This window comes from Spermophilus citellus (genome assembly GCF_964194105.1).
Source record: "Spermophilus citellus genome assembly, chromosome: 6".
Classification (NCBI taxonomy): Eukaryota; Metazoa; Chordata; class Mammalia; order Rodentia; family Sciuridae; genus Spermophilus; species Spermophilus citellus.
The window spans coordinates 7,730,169-7,752,263 of record NC_138187.1 but is presented as its reverse complement, the minus strand read 5'-3'; the positions used below and the strand labels follow the sequence as shown (position 1 = coordinate 7,752,263).

Here is a 22,095-nt window from a genome sequence, read left to right as displayed (position 1 = left end):
ATTTGGCAGTTTGGGAATTTCTGGAACATGCCTGCAGGGAGCCTGGCCTATGGGGTCCACTTGAATCCTGATGGGGCAGGGCCCATTCCTCTGCAGGAGACACTAGGGAGCCCTGTCTCCCTCATATCTGCTCTCCCTGCCTTCTACTGACCCTGAAGCATGGGCCAGATCCTGCCAGGCCTGCATACAGCCTTGGGCGGCATGTAGCTGCTGTGGCCATCCCTTCTCTGAGTCCCAGATATTGTCTGTGTCCCCTCTCACTGAAGCTTCAGTATCCATTCTCCAAAGGGTGGCTCTGTAAGGCCTCTGCTTGGTGTTGGACCTAGTTGCCAGAGGGCTGGGGAGGGGAGATGCTGACGGGAAATGCCCAGAGGCCTTTCCAGGTGCTTGCAGCACCCAAACTTCTCCTTGTGGGGGGCAGCTCTGAGAACCCCTCGAGGCCCTTATGTGGGGAACCTGCCCTGGGTTTCCTGGCTCACAGGCATTTGCAGCCTCCCAAAGGTCAATGTGTCTCCCTACCTTCAAGCTGAGGCCCCTGGGAAAGTCTGTCACCCCAAGGAAGGTATGGCAGCATCCGGGTCTAGCCTCGAAGGACTTGGGGAAAACCTCTGCCCCTTGCATTTCAGGAATGGGCAAAGAAGTGGGGAACCTGCTGTTGGAAAACTCACAGCTTCTGGAAACCAAGTAAGAGGCCTTCTGTGCCACAACTGGGCAGCCCCTCACCAGGCCATAGGCAGGCCCAGGCTAGGAGTCTGGGGAGGACTTGACCCACAAGGCTGAGTGTGCCCCAGGGCTCGATGACTGCTCACATGGATCATGGCACCCTCTTGAGTGGGAGGGACTCAGCAGAGCTCCTGGGCAGTTGCTTCAGAAAGCTTGGCCGGGTGACCATACAGTGTAGCACCCAGGTCAGGTGGGTTGGCCTGCCCTTAGATACTTTTTTTTTTTTTTTTTTTTTTTTTTTTTTTTTTTTTTTTGGTACCAGGGTACTTTACCACTGAACTACATCAGTAGCCCTTTTTATTTTTTATTTTGAGACAGGGTCTTGCTAAGTTGTGAAGCTGGCCTTGAACTTGTGATCCTCCTGCCTCAAACTCCTAGGTTTCCCTCAGCCACATTCTTGACTAGAATGTACCTTCTAATGCACATTCTTAATAATCTTTACAGAAATGCTTTGAATGTGGTGAAGAATGACCTCATTGCCAAGGTTGACCAACTGTCAGGGGAGCAGGAGGTACTGAAGGGGGAGCTGGAAGCCGCCAAGCAGGCCAAAGCCAAGCTAGAAAGCCGGATCAAGGAGCTAGAAGAGGAGCTCAAGAGGTGAGGGCTGTGGGAGGGCCAGTAGGACTCTGGCTTCCATCGTGGGCACTTCTTCTTGCAGCATTCCCAGAAGTCCAGGCCCAGCCACTGGGGGATGTTCACTGTCTGCTCCCCTGTGGACCCTGTGTCTCCCTCCAGCCCACTGTGACCTAGCCAGGTGTGGTCCTGTCTTCTGTGTCCCTTCTTTAGATGGCATTTCCAGCCCCACTTCTTCATTCAGGAGGATCAAGGTGGGAAGTAGGTGCCTTGGCAGCACACACCCCACCTCTAACACCCTCAAGGTCTGAATACACAGCCCATTGGGAGTCCTATGTGATGGGAGGGGTGGTGTGAGGAGAGGTCATAGAAGCCAGATCTGCTAAGGACCTGCCTAACCAACCATGCCCAAGAGTGTCCTTGTACTTGTCCCCGCTCAGCCTTTGTCCACCTCTTCCTTGGCCAGAGCTGCCAGAAGTCTGGGCCTCATGTATGTGAGGCAGGGGTATGGGACCCTCCCAAGCCCAGGGCACCTTTGGGATCCCTATAGGGCTATCCTTAACCTGGGCCTTCCCAAGTCCCTGGGGTCCCCTCACCTTGCCCATTTCTTCCTAACCCTGCAGAGTGAAGTCAGAGGCTGTCACTGCCCACCGTGAACCCAGAGAAGAGGTGGAGGATGTAAGCAGCTATCTCTGTACAGAATTGGTATATTCCACTATTAACCTGCGGGCTTGGGTGGGCGGGCTCGGGTGGGCGGGTTCCCTGGGACTTGCTGCATCTGGCTCTGGACCCTCCTTACCTTCCTACGTGATCTCTGAACCCGGTGCCTCCTTCCCACCACCACCAGCCCCTTGTCCTTGTTCATGCATTCTGCAGTCATAGGCAGGTTTCCCTGTCACCAAGCGAGGCTGCAGAAGTAGTGCCAGCCACTTGCTAGGCCAGCCCAGGAGCCTGTGTGTTCTAAGGAAAGTCCTCTAGCCTGGGCAGTAGTAGGCCCCCAGCTCAGAGTCCTATGCCTCCCTCAATAACAGGCCTGGGCCACATGACCACCTGCTTGAGGAGAGCAGGTGGCCTTGGAACCTCGTAGCCCCACAGTCTTGCCACTCCTCAGTCAGCTGCATGTGGGCATGGTGAGGAGGAGGTGATGCTGGTGACCTTGAGTGGAAACGAGGAGGAGTCAGCCTTGGCCTTCCCACAGCCCAGGCCTCAGGTTGGGTATGCACCTGGGAAGGCCAAGTGCTGCATGTGAGGGACCCTTCAAGGGCCACCACCCCACAGATCTCTCAAAGTTCTGCTGGGCCTCCCAGCACCATCCTGCCATAGCCAAGGCCCAGCTGTGGGGAGCAGAATGCTAGACCCCCACTTGGGGGCCAGTGGGACTCCCACAACCTGAAGCATCCTGCCCAGGCACAGTGGCCATGCCTGTGATCCCAGAGATTCAGGAGGCTGGATGGCATGTTTAAGTCCAGCGTGGCCACTTAGCAAGGTCCTAAGCAACTTTGTGAGGCCGTCTCAAAATAGAAAACAGCTAGAGGTGCAATTCAGTGGTAGAGCACTCTGGGTTCAATCAGCAGTATTACCAAAACACCACAGGGTCCTGCTGGCTGCACCTCCCTAGATTTCCCCTTGCATTTCACCTTGGACCAGTACCTGCTGTGCTTCACCTGAGGCATGAAGAACTGTCCCAAGTGTTCAGAGACTTGTAGGAAAAGTTGCCTGTGTTGTACACTCAAGAACAGCATGTGATGCTTTGGGAAAAAAAAGGAGCCTAATGGGAGCAGGTGGACTTGCCATTCCCCCCCCCCCCCCGGTCCACATCCTCCTATAGTCACTTACCTGAGGATCTGAAGAATGTCCATGACTTTGGTCTGCCTACACCTGGAGGTCACGTTCCCCACCCAGGTGGCAAGCACCCCAGCAGCAGGTGCAGTGTGCTGGTCCAAGCCCTGCCTGCCTCCTGCTCTGACCATAGTGCCTCTGCCCTTTGCAGGACAAAATCCCCATGGCCCAGCGCCGCCGCTTCACACGGGTAGAGATGGCCCGTGTGCTCATGGAGCGCAACCAGTACAAGGAGCGGCTGATGGAGCTGCAGGAGGCTGTGCGGTGGACTGAGATGATCAGGTGGGCCCCAGCCCTGCTCCCCAGGTGTCTCTAGTTTGAGCTGTGGTTTCTGAGCAAGGGGTGGTGGGACAACCCACATGTCGAGGATGAGGCTGGCCTCCATAGCACCTCCCTCCTGAGGGGGAAGAGCTCCTGGTCCTTCCTGTAGCAGCCTGCAGCCTTCAGGCAGGGCAAGCAAGAGAGCCAGCAAGCTCCTCTGTGTGTCCTCCCCACAGAGCTTCCCGGGAGCACCCATCTGTCCAGGAGAAGAAGAAGTCTACCATCTGGCAGTTGTGAGCGGGGTGGGCGGGATGCCTGGAGGGTGGATGGTCAAGCCCCCAGGGCCACTGCTACTCACCCCCTTCCCAACCTGCAGCTTCAGCCGCCTCTTCAGCTCCTCCTCCAGCCCGCCCCCGGCCAAGCGCTCCTACCCGCCAGTGAACATCCACTATAAGTCTCCCACCACTGCTGGCTTTAGCCAGCGCCGCAGCCGTGCTATGTGCCCGGTCTCAGCAGGCAGCCGACCCCTGGAGTTCTTTCCTGATGAGTGAGTATCCTACAGGTCTTGCTGCTCTTCTGGCCTATAAAGGGAAGGGGGACAGCGAGAACCAGGGCTGGGAGGGCAGACCTGGCCAGGGTGTCGGGTCATGACCTCTGGGTGCACATGCTGTGTGCCCTGGCCCCCCAGCCTTAGTGAGCATTGCACTGTGCCTGGGCTCTTGAGCATCTTGCTATAGCAATGAGCCATCTCAGGCTTGATCTCCACCAGAGAGATGCTGGCCAGGCCTCCACCCCAGCCTGAGCTGTAGGTCTCTGCCAGCTGAGCCCTGGTGGGTGGCAGGACAGGCTTCAGGACAGGAGCAGGTGCTAGATGTGACCTCCAAGCCCAGGGCACACCCATGGCTGGGAGAAGGCTAGCGCAGACCCAGGCAGGATCCCCAGCATGTGTGCTCCCTGGAGAGCCGGCCCTAGGCCGCTCCTCTTGGATGGAGATGAAACCTGTATTTTCTCCTGACCAGTGAGTGCACGTCTTCCGCCCGGCGGGAGCAGAAGCGCGAGCAGTACCGCCAGGTGCGCGAGCATGTGCGCAATGATGACGGGAGGCTGCAGGCCTGTGGTTGGAGTCTGCCCGCCAAATACAAACAGGTGCGGAGGGCAGGCCCAGGGCCAGGCGTCAGCAGGGAGCCTCACTGGGTGGAGGGACAGGCCTAGGCTGGTGGAGCATGGGCCTGCAGGGCAGGAGGCTCAGGGCAGCTGGGTGGGGCTGGTCTGCCTTCTGCATTCCCAATGGAGCTCCCCTTTGGTGTGCGCCCAGCAGTGGGAGTGGCAGGACTGGCCTGCACCTGCCTCTGCCCACACACCTGCTGTGTTGTAGCTAAGCCCCAGCGGGGGCCAGGAGGACACCAGAATGAAGAATGTTCCTGTCCCAGTGTACTGCCGCCCTCTGGTGGAGAAGGACCCCACCATGAAGGTGTGACCAGAAGACCCCAGCAGAAGATGGCGGGCAGATCAGGGAGGAGGGCAGCCCTCAGGAGGCCAGCAGGGGGGTGGGTACACCTGGATCCTGGGCTGTGTCTTACAGCTGTGGTGTGCCGCTGGTGTCAACCTGAGTGGGTGGAAGCCAAATGAGGATGACTCTGGGAATGGAGTCAAACCAGTGCCAGGCCGTGACCCTCTGACCTGCGACCGGGAAGTGGAAGGCGAGCCCAAGAGCAACCACACATCTCCTGAGAGGAAGAAGGTCAGCAGGGCTAGCCAGGAGTGGCAGATCTAGAGGAGAGCAGGGGCAGTGCCCCCTCCGAGGCTGGGTCCTGGAGGCAGATGCTCTGGGGATCCAGGCCATAGTTCTCCCTCCAAGGGGCAGTACTGGCCCTGCTGCCTCCCAATTCACTGTCCCTGAGCCAGGAGCAGTGCAGGAGGTGGCTGTGGTGACCTGGCACTACCTCTTAGTCCAGGGCAGAAGAGGCTCTGGAAGCTAGGTTCTCTTGTCATGCAGAGGGACAGGCAGGAAGGGGCTAGACACTGAGGGAGGGCAGAGTGCTCTGTGGAGTTTCGCATTGCAGCTCGACCTGGGCCAGGGACTTAGCCTCTCAGAGCTTAGGTCTGCGTCCTGGAAAGGAGCCCTCTAGCTGTGGTTCTAAGTCCCCACTGGGTGACAGGGAGAACAGCCTGTGCGCTGGAGCTCACTGGATCCTGGAAGCTCCCTGGCCCTCTTACTGCTTCAGGGTGGCCCTGAGCTGAGGCCCTTGAACCTTGAACCCTGTGCCCTGAAACAGGCAAAGGAGGCCCCTGAGACGGACGCCACGTCCAGCCGGGTGTGGATCCTCACCAGCACCCTGACCACCAGCAAGGTGGTGATCGTTGACGCCAACCAGCCGGGCACCGTCGTGGACCAGTTCACGGTCTGCAACGCCCACGTCCTGTGTATCTCCAGCATCCCTGGTGAGCCCTGGTCCCCACTCCACCAGGGTTACCCATGAGTGGGCACTGCCCTGTGAAGCTGGTGCTCAAGGGCGATGGTGCCTCCTTTCTACCAAAGGGCGACTAGGAAGTTTCCTAACTAGAATGAGAAGCCTGCTGGAAATGGAAGTGGAAAGTGGGCTGTGGCCAAGCCAAGTGAGACCTTAGATCCCATGTACAGGAAGATGCTGTCAGGTGGCAATGTTCTGCCTAGTGCTGGTGCTGGCTGTAGGAGGGCCAGGATCACACCCAGCTGACGGGAAGTGGCCTGTGGGGGTACTCCATGAATGCCACTCAGTGGCAGAACTCTTGCCTAGTGTACATGAGGTCCTATTTCAACCTCTAGCACCACACAATAAAAAGTAACCCTGGGGACTGGGGCTGGGGCTCAGCGGTAGAGCAGTCACTTAGCACATGCGAGGCCCTGGGTTCGATCCTTAGCACCACATTAAAAAAAAAAAAAAAAGAATAAAGGTATTAGGAAAAAAAAAAAAACTAATCCTGGACTCTAGCATGGGCCAAACTGAAACACCACTCACAGGCATTGAGGAAGCTTTTTTGTACTGATGTAACCCTCTAGTTGGGTCCAGACTCCAGTTCCTCACCCAGGGCTCTAGAGTTGGAGGTGTAGGAGATGGGCTTGGTCTCTGCTTTTCAGTGGCAGCTGCTGACTTCCTGGGACCAAGCCCACACAGGGAGGAGTGGGTAGAGGGCCTTGCCAGCTCTAGTGTGGGACCTTGGGGCTGCTTGCTGCAAGGACCAGAGCCTCCTACTCGGTCCCCCTGGGCCTAGGAGCCCACCTCACAGCAGGCTCAGGGTGGATGTCATCAGGGGGCAGGTGCTGGGCTGGCTGAGACCAGAGCCACCTCCAGTGGGAGAGAGGAAGCCTGGCCCCCAGCGTGGGCTGATGGGCTGCCGCACTTCCTCACAGCGGCCAGTGACAGTGACTACCCACCCGGGGAGATGTTCCTGGACAGTGACGTGAACCCTGAGGACTCAGGCACTGATGGCGTGCTGGCTGGCATCACCCTGGTGGGCTGTGCCACCCGCTGCAATGTGCCACGTAGCAACTGCTCCTCCCGAGGGGACACCCCAGTGCTGGACAAGGGGCAGGGTGAGTCTTGGGTGGCTTTTTTCTCTCGGTCCCTTGTTCCTCTGTCTCTGCCTAGCTGAGCACACTTCTTCCACAGGGGAGGTGGCTGCCACTGCCAGCGGGAAGGTCAACCCATCCCAGTCCACAGAGGAGGCCACAGAAGCTACAGAAGTGCCAGACCCTGGGCCCAGCGAGCCAGAGGTGGCTGCAGTACGGCCTGGGCCCCTCACAGAGCATGTCTTCACTGACCCAGCCCCCGCCCAACCCTCCAGCACCCAGCCTGGCAGGTGAGCTCTCTCAGGTCCTGCAAGACAGGAGTGGAGGAGAGACTAGCAGGGAGGGCAGGGTCTCAGGGCAGGGTGCAGACACAGGCATCTGCAACCACCTGAGCCACTGTCATTCACATAGTGAGGACGGACCAGAGCCAGATGGCAGCAGTGTACAGCCCCAGCCAGAGCCCAGTGGGGACCCCTTGGTGGTGAGCAGCAGTGCCGCACCTACCATGTGGCTGGGAGCCCAGAATGGCTGGTGAGTGGCCTGGGGCAGGGGTGGGTGGGGTCTCTAGGGAACCCTCGCCCACCACAGCCTCCTCCCGCAGGCTCTACGTGCACTCAGCGGTGGCCCACTGGAAGAAGTGCCTGCACTCCATCAAGCTGAAGGACTCTGTGCTGAGCCTGGTGTACGGGACCCCAGGCCAACTGGGGGCAGGCAGGGGGGGTAGTCTGGCCATCCTGAGCCTGACTCAGCATCTCCCCACTCTAGGCATGTCAAGGGCCGTGTGCTGGTGGCTCTGGCAGATGGGACTCTGGCCATCTTCCATCGTGGTGAAGGTAGGTCTTAGAGGCCCTACCCGAAACTAGTCCAGAGGGCTCCCTGGGTCCTAGCGCCATCTTTAGCCAGGCAATGGGTCCTCCACCCCAGCCAGGCCTAAGCAGGTTTCACGGGCTCTCCAGATGGCCAGTGGGACCTGAGCAACTACCACCTGATGGACCTGGGCCACCCACACCACTCCATCCGTTGCATGGCTGTCGTGTACGACCGCGTCTGGTGTGGCTACAAGAATAAGGTGCACGTGATCCAGCCCAAGACGATGCAGATTGAGGCAAGTGCTGGCCAGCAGCCTGGGCTCCACAGGGAGGGCACTGAACTGCTAGCCGTCATTGCTTCCTCCCTGGAAGCCACATGAGGAAATGGCTAAGAGAATTTACTCCTCTGTTCAAGACATGGGCAGATAAAGGGCAGCTTGTATACTGTGCTGCTCTGCCTGGAGCCTGCCCTCTGCTGTGCACCCTTGAAACAGGTCAGGGACACAACTCCCCTCCACCCTGCGCTTGGTCTCTCCAGGTCCTGGCTGGAAGCCTGGTGGCCTGTATCCTGGGGAAGCCCCAGGGCTCGGCAGGGCAGGCTCCCCTTCCTGTCCTCTCCTGCCCCAACCCCTGCTGATAGGCTGCTCTGGCCCTGCAGAAGTCATTTGATGCCCACCCACGGAGGGAGAGCCAGGTGCGACAGCTGGCATGGATAGGCGATGGCGTGTGGGTATCCATCCGCTTGGACTCTACCCTGCGGCTCTACCATGCCCACACGCACCAGCACCTGCAGGATGTGGACATCGAGCCCTATGTCAGCAAGATGTTGGGTGAGCCACCATACCAGGTGGGTGGCATGCAGGCACAGCTGGGCTTCACTGACCACTCTTTTCCTGTCCCCACCCAGGAACTGGCAAACTCGGCTTCTCCTTTGTGCGCATCACGGCCCTACTCATTGCGGGCAATCGCCTCTGGGTGGGCACTGGCAATGGAGTTGTCATCTCCATCCCCCTGACAGAGAGTGAGTGACTCCCCACCAGGCACCCTACAGTTGTACTGACTGCTGCTGGCTTGCTTGGTTTCCCCGGTGGGTGGGCTCCACACAGCCACACCCAGGAGCCTCACACCCCTGCCTCTCCTCCCCAGCTGTGGTCCTGCACCGAGGCCAGCTCCTGGGACTCCGAGGTAAGTCCACAGCGCCCGCCCTGCCCTAGACACAGACCAAGGTGGCGGCTCCCCTGCGCTCTTGAGCCTGCTGGAAATATGGTGACTTGCCCCCCACACACACTGTCTCCAGCCAACAAGACATCCCCCACATCTGGGGAGGGTGCCCGCCCAGGGGGCGTCATCCACGTGTACGGGGACGACAGCAGTGACAAGTCTGCCAGTAGCTTCATCCCCTACTGCTCCATGGCGCAGGCCCAGCTCTGCTTCCACGGGCACCGTGATGCTGTCAAGTTCTTTGTCTCCGTGCCAGGTGAGGGCTGCCCATATCCTGCCTGGATAGCCCTGTGGGTGCAGCTGTGGCCCCTAACGGGCAGCTGTCCTGAGGTCCCTCTGCCCCTGACAGGCAACGTGCTGGCCACCCTCAACGGCAGTGTGCTGGACAGCCCTTCAGAGGGTCCTGGGCCTGCTGTGCCTGCCGCTGATGCGGAGGGCCAGAAGCTGAAGACCGCACTGGTGCTGAGTGGCGGCGAGGGCTACATCGACTTCCGAATCGGTGAGTGGGCACCGGCGGGGCAGGCCGTGGTATGCCAGGCAGGACCCCTCACTGCTGCCCACTCTCCAGGAGATGGAGAGGACGACGAGGCGGAGGAAGGAGCCGGAGAGGTGAGCCAGGTGAAGCCTGTGCTGTCCAAGGCAGAGCGCAGCCACATCATCGTGTGGCAGGTGTCCTACGCCCCCGAGTGAGGCCATTGCCCCCCTTTCCACCGCCTGATGCCAATATGTACATAGGACCCCGCCGGCCTGCCCCTGCCTGCCCAGGGCACCCATAGCCCCTTTCTAACCTCTCAACCTGCAGCTTTCACCTGAGGCCCAGGCCCCCGCTGGCAGGGCGTGGCCCCTGAGATGTGGGTGGAGTGGGCCATGGGAGGGAGGTGGGAGAGGGAGGTGGAGAGGTGCCTGCAGCTCCTGGTCAGTACCCCTACCCAGCATACTCAAGTTCCAGGGGCACCTTAGGGCTGGGGCAAGGCAGGACCAAGGTGGTTGTGGGCAGCCCCTGCAGCTGGCCTTGGTTCCACTGTTACCTCCTCACTCCTGGCACCCCCAGAGCAGGAGCAGGGGCTTCACTCTGCCCTGTCTTTCCACCCAGTCTACTTGCTTTTGCATGCTGCCCTGGGAGAGCCAGGCCTGGTGCCCATCCTATGCCCAGGGGTTTGGCGCTCAGACTGCCCAGGTGCCTGGGCCCTAGGTGAGCCCTATCTAGGGTTTATACCTTCCCTGACTAATGTCCCCTTGGTCCCCGCCCCAGCCTCCCCAGAGATGTGGCATGGAAGCTTGGGGCTAGGGTCCCAGAGGCAGCACCTTCAAAAGACAGACCAGGTACCCCTCACCCCCTGAAGCCCAAGGTCGTCCAGCCCCTCACTGACTGGTGTGCCCCAGGCTTCCCCTGAGCATAAGACTCACCTTTAAGGAGCAGGACTTTATAGACCTGCCCCTCCCAGAATCCCTTAGGGTGGAATTTCTCAGGCTGCTAGGGCAGGCCCGGCCTCAGGAAGAAGTGGAGGCTCCCGCCCTCTGCTAGGGTTAGTCCTAGGATGCAGGCTCGCCTCAGGTTGATGGGGGATGGTGCGCTCCTGGGGCCTGCTTCCTGCACAGGGCTCCAAGGAGCCCAGCTCCCAGATACGTACCAAGTGCCTAGCGTTGCCGCTGTGGCCTGCTCCCTCAGAGAGAACTCACAGGAGGCTGCCAAGCAGAGGCCGGAGGGGCTATGCCACTGCAGCAGGGCTCTAGAGTTGTGGCAAGGGGGCAGGTGCTGCCCTTGCAGGTCTGCTCCCCCACCTTCCTGGGCCAGGCCTTATTCCTCCCACCAGAGGTACTGACCAGGGCAGCCTGGCTCCCGCTGCCCACTTCCTCCCACCAGAGAAGCACAGATCTTGGGGAGCTGTCCCATGAGCCCAGCTGGCCAACACAAGCTGCAGCCACAGGGAGCTGCAGGCTTCTCCCCACCACCCTGCCACCTCTCCACTGTGATGTATGTCCCATGTCTGTCCCCACTGGAGTGTGAAATGACTGGAGTGAGCTAGGTGGGTGCTTTGGCCCTGCAAGTGAACCCACGTATCTGCTCTGTATGTAATAAACGTCTTAACGCGTGCTGCTGTGTGTCCCTGGGACCGAGCCAAGCCAATGCTCACATGGTTTTCCTCCAGTTTATTATGAAAAGAAATGGGGGCGAGCCAAGCGCCAGAGGTGTCCTGCACGACCTGGCCCTCTGCTCTGCGGCCAGCTTCTTCGTAGCTGTCCTGGCACGCCAGGTCCGAGGGGGCAGTCCTGTCGGGGGGCTACTCGTACAGCCAGTGCCCGACGCTGTCCTCCCAACAGAGGAGCTCATCCGACCGGAACCACAGCGCGATCTCCCGGCGGGCGCTCTCCACCGAGTCGCTACCGTGGATTACATTCCTGCGCGGGACGGGAGCATGGGTGGATCGCGGCGCGGGGGGAGGGGGTCGAGCTGTAGGGTGTGGGGGGGTGTGCGAAGGTGGGCCTTACTTGCCGACCTCCACGCAGAAGTCCCCGCGAATGGTGCCAGGCTGGGCGTTCATTGGGTCCGTGGCACCGATGAGTGCCCGCGAGGCGCGCACGACGTCCAGGCCCTGCCACACCTGAGCGCGGGGCGAGCGTCAGCGCGCGCAGGGCTCCGGGGCTGTACCCACCCGCCGTCCACGGGAACTCACCATGGCCACCACGGGCCCGGAGCTCATGTACTTGACCAGGCGGCCATAGAAGGGGCGCCCGCGCAGCTCCGCGTAGTGCTCACACAGCAGCTCCTCGGAGGCCTGCGAGAGGAAGGGCCACAGCGCTGCGCCCCGCGCCCCTCCTTCCCGCACCACCCAGCCCCCGCATGCGCCCTCCTCTAAGCGTCCGCACCTGCACCAGCTTCAGCGCCACCAGCTTGAAGCCCTTCCTTTCGAAACGCCGCACGATCTCGCCCACCAGCCGCCGCTGCACACCGTCAGGCTTCACGGCCAGGAAGGTGCGCTCGTGCACGCCGCTGCAGGCTGCGGGGACCCGGGCGTCAGGCCGGCCCAGCAGCCTGCGCCCCCCCGCCCCCCCCCCCAGCTTACCCGCCGGGAAGAGGTTAGCGAAGATGGTCAGCACCAGGCAGATCATGGCGGCGGCAAGACCGGACCGGGCGGGGCGGAGCATCTGGGCGGGGCCTGCGCTTAAAGGGGCGCGCAGGACGCGGGGCCACCCACTGCACCGGCTCGGAACGCAGCGCTGCCCCGAGCGCCCGGCGCCCCAGTTCCGCGGCGGGCCGGCCCCACCATCTCACACGCACACGCGGCCCAACGCGCAGAGAAACCAAAACCCAGGATACAGAGTGCGTTTATTCCCAGCCACAGCAACGGGGAAGGGGCCGCCTGGAGGTGGGGCCAGCGCGTGGGACCCCTGCCTCGGAGGGGGATGCTGGGGCAACAGAGGCGCCCCACTTCTCCCCACCAAAACGCAAAGCCGCGGAACAAGTCGCCGGAAGGGGGTACACCCAAAGACGTCCATCACAAGGAGCCCCCCCGCCTCACCCCCAGGCGCTTCTCAGGCCCGGGCCCCATTAGACCGGGGTCCGCTTGGCCCGCCCCTTGGCCTCCTGTTTCGCAGGGTAGTCCCAAGGGTCCGCACGAGTCCTCTCCAGGTTCAGCAGGGGCTCCTCCGCGCTAGTGTCCCCGCTTTTCTTCCGCTGAGCCAGGATCATGGCCCGGAGCAGCGGTGGGTAGGGCACGGGGCGCGGGCTATCCTCCGTCCCAGGAGTGAAGGCGGCGAAAGCCTCCTCCTCGTGCTTGGGTACCAACCGCCAGTCGTGGTACATGACATGCTCGATTTCCCGGGCCTCGGCCTCCGTCTTCCCTGCGGAGGGAAGGCGGGGCTGACTCCGCGCCGGCTGGACAGTTGGCCACGCGCTCCTGCCAGCCAGTAGCCTTACCTTTGAAGGTCAGGACGCCCCAGGCCTTCCCGTGGTCCAAGTTCTGCGAAGCAAGAAAGAGTCGGGTCAGCTCCGGAAGCTGCTCGCCCAGCGGGCGGGGAGGCGGAAGCCCCGGTCCCTGGGATCCGGGGGTGGAGGGGGAGTCGGGGAGAGGCGCGAGGCCAGGGAGAGGCCGCACCGCGCCAAGTGGGCCCGGGCCGCGCGCACCTGCGCGGTGAAGTCCGGCCGCACGCGCGTGAGGCGCCAGTAGCAAGGCTCGTCGTGCTGCCACAGCCAGGACTTGCGCGTGACCAGGCGGCCCAGGCCAAAGAGCGGGAGGCGGGCGAGCAGCTGCAGGAGGCGGCTCTCACGGCGCACGTCGGCCCAGGCGCGCACTGGCAGCCGGCGGCCCGAGTGCGGCCGCGTCAGGGTCTCGTAGTCCAGGGCGTAGAGCTGCGAGTCGCGCGGACGCTCCCGCTGTTCGCGCAGAGCGCGCACGCGGCGGGCCAGCTCGGCGATCAGCCGCGGCCGCACCTTCTTCCGCGCCATAGTGGTGTCCGCGACCCCCGCCTTGCCCCGCCCGAACCCCGTGGGTCCCGAGCCGGCCCGCGCCGGAAGCGGCCGGTGTCCCGCCCAAAGGCGTCCGGGCGTGTGCGGAAGTGGAGGGGAGGCCGGGCCATGGCGGAGGTGCGACCCGAGAGGGCCGCGCGCTCGCGCCGAGGCCAGCGGCGCCCCCCGACCTGGGAGGTGTCGGACTCTGAGGCGGAGGGCGACGGCTCTGCAGAGGCCGGAGCGCGGGCTCCGGGCATGGCGGGGGAGCGCAGGGCGGCGGCGTGGCGGCCCGAGCTGGCTCTGCAGCGCCTGGTGGTGCGCGTGGACCCAGGTCCGGGTTGGCGGGCGGGCGACGAGCGGCCGGCCTGCGGCCCGCGGGCAAGGAGGGGCTGACAGAGCTATCTTCCGCGGGCCCAGCTGTGCTGGAGGACACTGGTGCTGACGTCCTAATGGAGGCTCTGGGCGCCCTGGGCTGTGAATGCCGCATGGAGCCGCAGCGCCGGGCCCGCAGCCTGCGGTGGAGCGGAGTGAGGACACGACCCCGGCAGCGTGAGTGGCTGGTTCTACCCTCCCAGACCATATCCCGAGTCCTGGCCCACATTTCGCAGGTGCAGCAATCTGGAGAGGTAGCATCTTGTAGAGGAGTGACGAAGCCTGCGTTGCCACTTTGCCAGTATGGAACCAGAACCAGCCTCTGTCCCATAACATTCTGCCCCAGAAGAGGCTGGGGTCAGCCCTTAGTCCTGGGCTGGCCTTGGTCACTGGGAGGCTTGACTCGGACTTCTGGGGAACAGCCCTGGCAGGGCTAGGCATGACTGCAGTTGCAGAACTACAAGAATTCCAGTTCCCAGTGTTAGCTGGGCAGCTAGGCAGAGGCCCAGAGACAGGCCAAGTGTGGGCAGCAGTCCCCCAATATCCCCACAGGTGGCTCCTGAGGTGTGGGCTACAGAGGAGCAGGAACTACTACTGCTGCTGCTGCTGGAGCCTGAGGAGTTTCTGCAGGGCACTGCCCAGCTGACCCAGGTGGTTTCCTTCCTTCATCCCATGGTACCAGGTTTCCCAGCCAGGGGTGCTATTCTGCCAGCCAACATTTAGGGGAGAGGAGCACAGGTGAAACAGTAGAGGGATTGGGAGAGCACAGTGTCAGGACCAGGGTATACTGACTAGAGGACCCTGAGCTCAGGTGGAAGTGTCTAGGCAGGGCCAAAGGCTGGCTGAATTGGTCTGCAGCAGCTGACAGTGCAGCCTAGCCTCTGATGGAGTAGAAATAGTGCTCAGCTCATGTTTGGCTAGAGAATGACTAAGTTAGACCTGCTGGGTCGCAGCGTCCATGATTGTAGGAATCCTGCTGTGTGCCATGCAGATGCCAGGCTGGGGTGCAGAGCTGGACCACAGGGTACTCAGCCTCCCTGGCTCCAGGCAGCTGGTTTTCTGGAGAGAGTTGGCTGGGCAGAGGGAGTGTCTCTGGCTCTCCTGCTCTTCTTTGCCATTGGCTGTGGGCTGGTGGTCAGCAGTCTTCCTGCGAACAGTGTACCATGTGTTCTTGCCTTCAGACAGAAGGCCCACCCTGTCCGGTGCCTTGGATCTCTCCTGAGAGCCCTGCCCACCCCCACCTGGCTGTCATAGGGCTGGATGCCCACCTATGGTACCATTCACCTCAAGGCCCTTAGTGGGGCTGGCTGGAGTGGGCAGGGAGAGGTAGGGGTGCCTCTGGAAGCTGCTGTCACAGCTGATTCCACTGCCCTGGGGGCCCTGGCAGAGGCAGAACTCAGGAAGAAGGTGTGGGGAACTGGGGGGTCGTTGCCTCTGCTCAGGTCTTGCCAGCCCAGTGCCCAGGGGATGCAGCAGCTGCAGAATTCAGAGGTGGTCCAGGCCAAGGAGGCTGTCAGCTGGCCGGAAGTGGAGGAGGTGAAGGCCGTTTGGGCTGCGGGGTTGGCCTTGGTCCAGCATGTGGCTGCTCTCTGGCTGAGAGGTGTGACTCCCAGCATGGTCAAGGTGAGCCCACGCCATCACCATCCTTCCCAGGCTCTGGTGCTCCTTCAGCTCCGTGCAGACCTGGATGTGCTACTGGTGGCCTCCTGGCAAGAGCTGACTCAGCACGTGTGTGCCTACACCAAGGCCCTCGCCCAGCTCCCCTCTAAGTATGTACCCCTACTCAGGGCTGGGAGGGGGACAGGACCACCAGGAGCAGGGAGCTCTGAGGGCAGAGCAGGGCTAGAAGGCTTTTTGAACTGGGGTAGATGTGGAAGAGGCCAAGGCTCTGAAGACCCCTCTGCCCCTCCCTTTCAGGCAGTGCTGGGACTCCCAGGCCTTTTCCTTCTGCACAGCAGGTCGCTGGGCTGCAGGCCAGCAGGTGGCCAGAGATGGCTCTGGGTTGCGTGGGGTTTGGTGGAGACAGATCAGGCAGTTTAACCGGGTCAGCCCTGCTGTGGCAGATGCCATTGTCACCGCCTTCCCCTCCCCACGTCTTCTGCAGCAGGTAAGCTCCCAGGTACCCTTCCCCTCCGGTATGAGACCCAGGCCTCAAGAACCCCTGCTCACACCTTTGCTTGCCCTAGGCGCTCATGGCCTGCAGCACAGAACAGGAACGTCTGGGCCTCCTGGCTGACCTCCCTGTGGAGGCCAGCAAAGGCAGACAGTCCGGAAGGGTGGGGCCTGACCTCTCCCGCCGCATCTGCCTGTTCCTGACCACCACCAGCCCTGACCTGCTACTGGACCTGGGCTCCTGACCACACTTGCCGGCCTCTTCTGTCCACCAGCAGGACAGCAACAGCCCACAGGAGGACTGATCAGACCTCCTGAGAGTGGGAGGGGGACAACCACACTTACTAAGCCTCGGGTGGACTCCATCTTTGGCTGGTCAGACTTGAGGTTGGGGAGGAGGGGGAAGACAGATGCTCTGAAATCAGCAGAAGAGCAGAGGCAGAGGCCTGAGGAGGACGGGGGTTTGTGTTCCCTCTGCCCTGAATGCTCTGGCCACAGGACAGCACCCCAGAGGGTGCTCCCTGGGGGAGCAGCAGCCTGCCCCCCCACATAGCAGACCATCAGGAGGAAAGCAGACACCGGGCAGCCCAGGCCTAGCAGACTCTTTAATCTCAGAGCTGTGTAAGACATAAATCCCACATTTGTCACAGTCGTTGGGGTCTGTGTGATGGGAACGGCAGTGGACGACATGCAGAGTGAGCTAGAAGAAGAGCTGGGACCCAGGGCCAGGAAGAGCCAGCTCACCAAGCCCTGTCTCCCCAGGCAGCAGACACCTGCCACCCCAGGATGGCCCAGCAGTGCTTTGCCATTCCTGGGACAGTTGGAGGACTGGTGAAGCTGTTCCCCCCCCCCCACCCAGTCAAGGAGAGTGGACTCAGTGGCCAGTGGCTCTGGATCCCCTACAAAAGAGACTGTCCTGGCCTTAGGAGAGACAGGACAACCCCCTTCAGACCTTGGTCCACCTCTTCTGCCCTGCAGGGTGGCAAGGAGGGAGGAACGGAGTGGCCTTCCCAGCCCAAGGAGGCAGTTTTTGTCAGAAAACAAGTCAGGTCCGTCGGCACCTCTTCCTTCGGCAGGGCCTGGCCTCTAGGCTGGGGGTACCAGATGGGGACGCTGGGGGCTTGCGACGGCTGCAGTTCATGCTCAAGACCCAGCCCAACTTGTCACGCAGCACCTGCTTGAGACCAGGTGGCAGGGGCAGGCCCTCAAGGGTGTCCCCTGAGTCAGGGCGCAACTGGCGCAGGCGGGAGCAGCACAGGTACTGCAGGGAGGTGGCGGTGGCGCAGGCACGGATCACCTTCATGCTGCTTCTGGCTGCTGTGGAGCACACCATCGGGTAGAACCTCCTGTTCCTCAGTCTGGTGGCTGCCACTCCTGCAGGGAGAAGCAGCTGAGCCTGGACCAGCAGAGGACCTAGAAGGTGCTGTGCCAGTCCCAGCGGCACATCTGCCAACTTGGCTGAGGGAGTCAGTCCTGTGGCTCTGGCCCAAGTAATTCCAACCTGGCCTCTCCCTGTCCCTCCCTCTGGGGACTTGGGGCCTCAGGTCCCAGGCAACCTGGGCCCACCAAGATTATAGCTGTGGTAGCTATACCCTGTAGATGCCTGTCTGTTCAGGGTCAGGCTGGGGACCCTCACCTATGCACTTCCTGTTCTTAAAGAAAGTCAGCGTCCCGTGCCAGGCATCCAGGTGCACACCAATGATGGAGCCTTGACCAAACCGCGATGAGAAGCTGGTCTTGTCACCCTTGTGGTGGAGGAGCCCTGGGGGCACCAGGTGAGGGTGAGCCCAGGAGCCATGTGCTGCCCTCCCCGCCTGACCCTCCCCACCACTGGACCACACGAACCCGTGTAGGAGAGGCCCCAGCTGTCCTCGTCCCTGCCAAGCAGGCTGCAGAAGGTGTGATGGTACTTGTCCAGGTCCACATCTGATGTCCCAATGCCCACCATCTGCCAAAGTGGGGCTGGGGAGAGTGTGCCTGGGGCGGAGGCCTACAGCGCTGCCCCAGGCTACCGGCCACTTACCATATCAGTGCCATAGACAGGTGAGGTCATCTTAATTTCCCAGAAGTGTTGGCCATCCCCCAGCTCCTTGGTGCCCCGGATGGCTGCGGTACCACAGCTATACTCCATATGGAAGCTGACCTTACGGTTGTCACAGCTTAGCAGGGCAGCTGAGGACTTATTCAGGTCATCCCAGACCCAGTCGAAGTCTATAAAACGGGGGGGCCAGGTTTGCCCCTGCGCCTCCCAGGAGGGCCTGCCCCACCACCCCCTGCAGGACACTCACACTCATCCTCTTCTCCACAGCGGCAGTCCTTGCCACGGTGCATGGTATGTGGGCTGCAGAAGGGGGCCTCGCTCTGGCTCTCACAGTCACAGAAGGATTCCCCTGTCACAGGCACAGCACTGGGGATGGATGGTGGCAGGGACGAGGACTCAGGGTCAGAATCGGAGTCACTGTGCTGGAGAGAAAGGCATCCTGTTCCCACCTGCCTGCTGCCCCAGCCCACCAAGTGCTCAGCACACACATGGGGACTGGCACAGCCCGACACCCCCACTTCTGCACAGGCATTCTGAAGACCAGCCACCGGTACTACTCTCCAGCCTTCTCCAGGCATCTTCTGGGTCTCAGATGAGCTGCAGATCTGGACCCAATAAGATCTGACAGAGACCACCTGGGTCTCCCAGACAACCGTCAGGCTCCTCAGCATGGGGTCTTACCCTGTACTGGGCTGTGGTCCTCTGGTCACCAATGTGTGGGGCAAACCCTCAAAAGGCCCAGTGGACTCATGCTGTCACTTAAAGCTTATGCTGTAGGAAGACTTAATCAGGACCCTGTCACCACCTTTAAGGGCCACAGTCCTGAGGCTCTGTGTCCTGAGGGCCTTATTGGCCCTGTGGTCCATCATCAGGGCCGAACTCCTCAAGTTCCTCTCCTGGGAAATCAGCCACGGAAGTCTCTGTGAACCAGGCTGCTTCCCATTGATGCCACACAAGCCCTCCTGCCCAGAGGCCAGAAAGGTGTGGACAGCTTCTGTCAGTCTGAGTGGCCTCCACCTGCTCTCTGGGCTCTGCTCTGGCCTTCCTGCCACAGACCTGCAGAGCAGCCCAGGGAACCCTCTACCATAAGCTACCTTAGCCACACCATGGGGTCCTACTGCCTTGTGCATTAAGGCCAGTCTCTGCCCAAGCCCACAAGCCCCACCAGCCCCCTGTCACATGTAGTCACGCTGGCACCTGTGTGCCCACTGTTCCTCCCCCGAATGAAGCAAGCACGTCCCCAGGAACACTTTTCAGGTTGCCTGCTCACCATTTCTTTCAAATTCCCTGACCTCTTCCCTTCTCGCTCCTGCTAGACCAAGAGCTCCTCAGGGAGGGCCTGCTCCCAGGTCCTATTCCAGTTACCAGGGCCTCGGACAGTGGTGCATCACCTTCACCCACATCAGATTCAACAGGGGGAGAATGGCCGACACCCTCTGTTCACAGCCTGAGTGCTGCCTGGTATGAGGCCTGCCTCCCAGGGGAAGCCACAAGGAACCATGACAGGAAGCTCAGCTGGCCAGAGATAAACAGGACCATGAGGAGCCTCCTTCAGGGCAGCTGTCCTACCTGGAGAAGGGTCCTGCCCCACACAAAGCAGGCCAGAGGACTGCAGCCCAGTGATATAGAAAGGGACTCCCCACAGCCAGGACAGGCCTACTGAGGAGCCAGGGCACGGGGCACACTGATCCTCCCCAGGGAGGAAGCAAACCTGACCTGCTACCAGCCTCAAGAACACCAAGAAAAGATGAAGGAGGTGTGTCGTTAAGCTTGCTGAGGTGCCAGAAAGGCTCCTGTCACCTGCCTACGCACATGTGCCACAGGCCCATTAGGTGACAGAGGACAAGCAGCATGCATGTGTCACACTGCCCAGCCTCATAGCAGTAAGCTTGTGAGGCAGGGAAACAGGCAGGCAGATGACTCTGGGCCACGTGGTCAAAGGGAACTGGAGGCATGGCAGGAATGCAAACAGGCCTCTCAAGTTCAGAGGCCCTGAGAAAGACTCAGGACACTGCTGGCCAGGTCAGTAAACCCATGGCTTCCAGTTCTCCTCCAAGGCCTATTGGTCCCAAAGGGCTCCAAGAAGAACCCACTCCTGCCCTGGTCACATGGTTGAGCCAGAACTAATTGCAGGGCAGCTATGGCAGCAGAGTGTAGACACCAACTCCAGCCTGATTTCAGGAAGTCAACTGAGAAACCACTCCCCCAGGGTCTCCACCCTGCACCCCACCAGGTGTAATGGCCATATAGCCTGGCCCACAGGCCTAGCTATGGCAGAGATCAATACAGGCTGCTGTCAACAGTAGTGAAGAGTCTCTTCAATCTGCCCTGGCTCTCCTAGGCCTTCCTGAGCTTAGGGGGAAGGGTGTGAAGTTTGATCTTTCAGAATCACAGTTCCTTTTTATCTATATATATGTGAACCCAGAACACATCTGTGCTGCAAAAGAAACATTTGAATGGATCACAGGGTTAACAGCAGCTACCTCTGGAATCTGGCCAGGCAGAGGGTAGAGAACTTCTGCCGCACAGCTAACCAGAGACCAACAGCCAGTCCCTCCACACACTTCACTTGTCAAAGGAGAGGACAGGAAAGAATCTGTCTGTTCTAAGGACAGGCTGGGCGTCCTTTACCTGGCCAAAGAGCCTTACTGAGCATGGCACCCCCCAAACATGGCCAGTGCTCTGGCCCAGGAACATCTTTTTCTTTGATTCTCCATCCTTGGAGTGGCCATGCCCACCTTGCCACAGGTACCTACCTGCCCATCAGAGTCATAGCCCCGGTTAGTGGTGCCTGCCAGGGACACAGCCCGGGCATCAGCATCCCGGCGGGCTGCGCTCAAGACAAAATGCCATGCCCTGCTACTCCTCGGACGTCTGGCCATGCTAGAGAGGACCTGAAAGAAAAATGGTTCTGAGCCAAGGAGCCAAGCACACTAGAACAAGTCCCAGGACCCCCAAGCACATACTCCTCCACTGGAACTTCCCCACTGTCTGTCAGGCTGGGCCATAGACCCACCCAAAGGAGGGGCTCCAGGGCCTCAGATACAAAGCAGAACTCTCCACAAGCCTGTACCTGGGTCCAGAATCTTAGCACCTTGATCAAACCAAGGCAGACGGTGTGAAATGCCACCCAGACACCCATGATTCTGACAGCACCTCTCAGTCCACATAGGCACAGAGGCCCCAGGCCTCTCACAGCAGACTTGCTCCTCCTCCACACAGTCCAGCTAGACAAGTGGAGTCCCGGACCTCGGGTTCCTCATGCCAGAAACACAGCAGTCATCCACCCTGACACTCCCCCTTCCTGCCACACCTGGGGAGTCCTCGCTCACGCGGGACCGCAGGCTCCGCACAGGAGTCCTCTGCTCGGCTCCTCCCGCTCCACACACTACAGCCACGGGCTTTCCAGTACCATTTTAAGTCTGCTCAGGGCTTGCCATTGTTCTGGGGGTGAAATGCAAGCCTCTACGAAGGCTAGTTCTGCCTCGCTCCAGTGGCCGGCTCTGCCCTGCTTTTGGTCGGATCCCCCATATCCCCAGCTCCACTTTCAACCCTAGGCTGCCGCCTGGACTGCTCCACCTCGTCTGGCCCCTCGGTTTGCGCCGCTCAGGAGCGCAGAACACAGCCGCGCAGTGCACGCCGAATGAATGGTCCAGGTGTCCGGCACCAGGCGGAGGGCTCTGTCACGCCCGCGGCCCGCGGCCTCCGAGCTGCAGCAGGCAGGGCCCACCCGCGGTCCCAGCCCGGCCTCCCGCGTGCCGCCCCGGGGGACAAATGGCGGCGGGCCCGACCGCCCGCAAGGTCAGCATGCTGCCGCCGGGGGGCCGGGCAGGCGGGGCGCCGCTCACCTGCAGCCGCCGCAGCCGCGCTTCGCAGGCAGTGACCCACTTTCGGCTCCGGCCGGGACGTAAACAATCCCCGCCCCCGCGCTGCATTGGCCCGGCGGCTAGGCGGCCGCTCCAGTCTGGGGCTTCTCGCGGGGACGGGCCTCTCGGGACATGGCTGTTGCCAAGAGGTTGTAAGGACCGTCAATCCTGATCCGATCTTCTAATTGGTCACAGCTTGAGCTGTCATACCTGAGACCCTCATTCCCATTGGACGTGGACTCGGAAGTAGGTCCAGATCCGTTACGTCATCTGAGCCG

General features: G+C 61.1%; 5 protein-coding genes across 29 annotated transcripts in view; 2 read left to right on the top strand and 3 right to left on the bottom strand.

Annotated features, from left to right (window-relative positions):
* MAPK8IP3 (mitogen-activated protein kinase 8 interacting protein 3) overlaps positions 1–11,071 on the top strand; it is a 38,797-nt gene extending 27,726 nt beyond the window's left edge. For 18 of the 21 annotated variants that reach the window (XM_081298504.1, XM_081298503.1, XM_081298497.1 and 15 more), the window contains 22 exons: positions 627–684; positions 1,168–1,320; positions 1,920–2,001; positions 3,287–3,417; positions 3,633–3,689; positions 3,773–3,943; positions 4,416–4,542; positions 4,772–4,867; positions 4,979–5,137; positions 5,673–5,838; positions 6,788–6,970; positions 7,047–7,236; positions 7,358–7,477; positions 7,548–7,628; positions 7,712–7,779; positions 7,903–8,051; positions 8,414–8,585; positions 8,663–8,776; positions 8,902–8,940; positions 9,053–9,232; positions 9,326–9,475; positions 9,545–11,071. In XM_081298504.1, coding sequence (XP_081154630.1) covers positions 627–684; positions 1,168–1,320; positions 1,920–2,001; positions 3,287–3,417; positions 3,633–3,689; positions 3,773–3,943; positions 4,416–4,542; positions 4,772–4,867; positions 4,979–5,137; positions 5,673–5,838; positions 6,788–6,970; positions 7,047–7,236; positions 7,358–7,477; positions 7,548–7,628; positions 7,712–7,779; positions 7,903–8,051; positions 8,414–8,585; positions 8,663–8,776; positions 8,902–8,940; positions 9,053–9,232; positions 9,326–9,475; positions 9,545–9,666 — 2,768 coding nt within the window. In that variant the 3' untranslated portion in view covers positions 9,667–11,071. Of the gene's footprint in view, positions 1–626; positions 685–1,167; positions 1,321–1,919; positions 2,002–3,286; positions 3,418–3,632; positions 3,690–3,772; positions 3,944–4,415; positions 4,543–4,771; positions 4,868–4,978; positions 5,138–5,672; positions 5,839–6,787; positions 6,971–7,046; positions 7,237–7,357; positions 7,478–7,547; positions 7,629–7,711; positions 7,780–7,902; positions 8,052–8,293; positions 8,586–8,662; positions 8,777–8,901; positions 8,941–9,052; positions 9,233–9,325; positions 9,476–9,544 lie in introns of those variants that run through there. The other 3 variants (XM_081298508.1, XM_081298496.1, XM_081298505.1) reach the window with 2 other exon arrangements.
* Positions 11,072–11,112: 41 nt separating this feature from the next.
* On the bottom strand, positions 11,113–12,176 carry NME3 (NME/NM23 nucleoside diphosphate kinase 3). 3 transcript variants are annotated; one of them, XM_081298532.1, is made up of 5 exons: positions 12,042–12,176; positions 11,845–11,975; positions 11,652–11,753; positions 11,467–11,579; positions 11,113–11,376 (listed from the first exon to the last, which is right to left on the bottom strand). In XM_081298532.1, the coding sequence occupies exons 1-5, from the start codon at positions 12,121–12,123 to the stop codon at positions 11,259–11,261; spliced, it is 546 nt and encodes a 181-aa protein (XP_081154658.1). In that variant the 5' UTR covers positions 12,124–12,176; the 3' UTR covers positions 11,113–11,258. The 3 variants fall into 3 exon arrangements, with proteins under 3 accessions (XP_081154658.1, XP_081154660.1, XP_081154659.1); XM_081298534.1 differs by having other exon boundaries at positions 11,475–11,579; XM_081298533.1 differs by lacking the exon at positions 11,652–11,753.
* Positions 12,177–12,287: 111 nt separating this feature from the next.
* On the bottom strand, positions 12,288–14,299 carry MRPS34 (mitochondrial ribosomal protein S34). The gene is made up of 3 exons (XM_081298525.1): positions 13,103–14,299; positions 12,896–12,938; positions 12,288–12,819 (listed from the first exon to the last, which is right to left on the bottom strand). Exons 1-3 carry the CDS (start codon positions 14,237–14,239, stop codon positions 12,527–12,529), a joined length of 1,473 nt encoding a protein of 490 aa, XP_081154651.1. The 5' UTR covers positions 14,240–14,299; the 3' UTR covers positions 12,288–12,526.
* On the top strand, positions 13,967–16,561 carry EME2 (essential meiotic structure-specific endonuclease subunit 2). The gene is made up of 7 exons (XM_081298530.1): positions 13,967–13,975; positions 14,351–14,473; positions 14,980–15,071; positions 15,241–15,334; positions 15,452–15,567; positions 15,716–15,905; positions 15,985–16,561. The coding sequence occupies exons 2-7, from the start codon at positions 14,471–14,473 to the stop codon at positions 16,153–16,155; spliced, it is 666 nt and encodes a 221-aa protein (XP_081154656.1). The 5' UTR covers positions 13,967–13,975; positions 14,351–14,470; the 3' UTR covers positions 16,156–16,561.
* On the bottom strand, positions 16,503–21,941 carry SPSB3 (splA/ryanodine receptor domain and SOCS box containing 3; the record flags this gene model as incomplete). Of its 3 annotated transcripts, none has more annotated exons than XM_081298527.1 (7): positions 16,503–17,284; positions 17,547–17,672; positions 17,756–17,858; positions 17,934–18,121; positions 18,199–18,373; positions 20,708–20,845; positions 21,800–21,941. In XM_081298527.1, the coding sequence occupies 7 exons, from the start codon at positions 21,884–21,886 to the stop codon at positions 16,956–16,958; spliced, it is 1,146 nt and encodes a 381-aa protein (XP_081154653.1). In that variant the 3' UTR covers positions 16,503–16,955. The 3 variants fall into 3 exon arrangements, with proteins under 3 accessions (XP_081154653.1, XP_081154654.1, XP_081154652.1); XM_081298528.1 differs by lacking the exon at positions 21,800–21,941 and adding an exon at positions 21,025–21,235; XM_081298526.1 differs by lacking the exons at positions 20,708–20,845; positions 21,800–21,941 and having other exon boundaries at positions 18,199–18,622.
* Between the last annotated feature and the right edge of the window lie 154 nt (positions 21,942–22,095).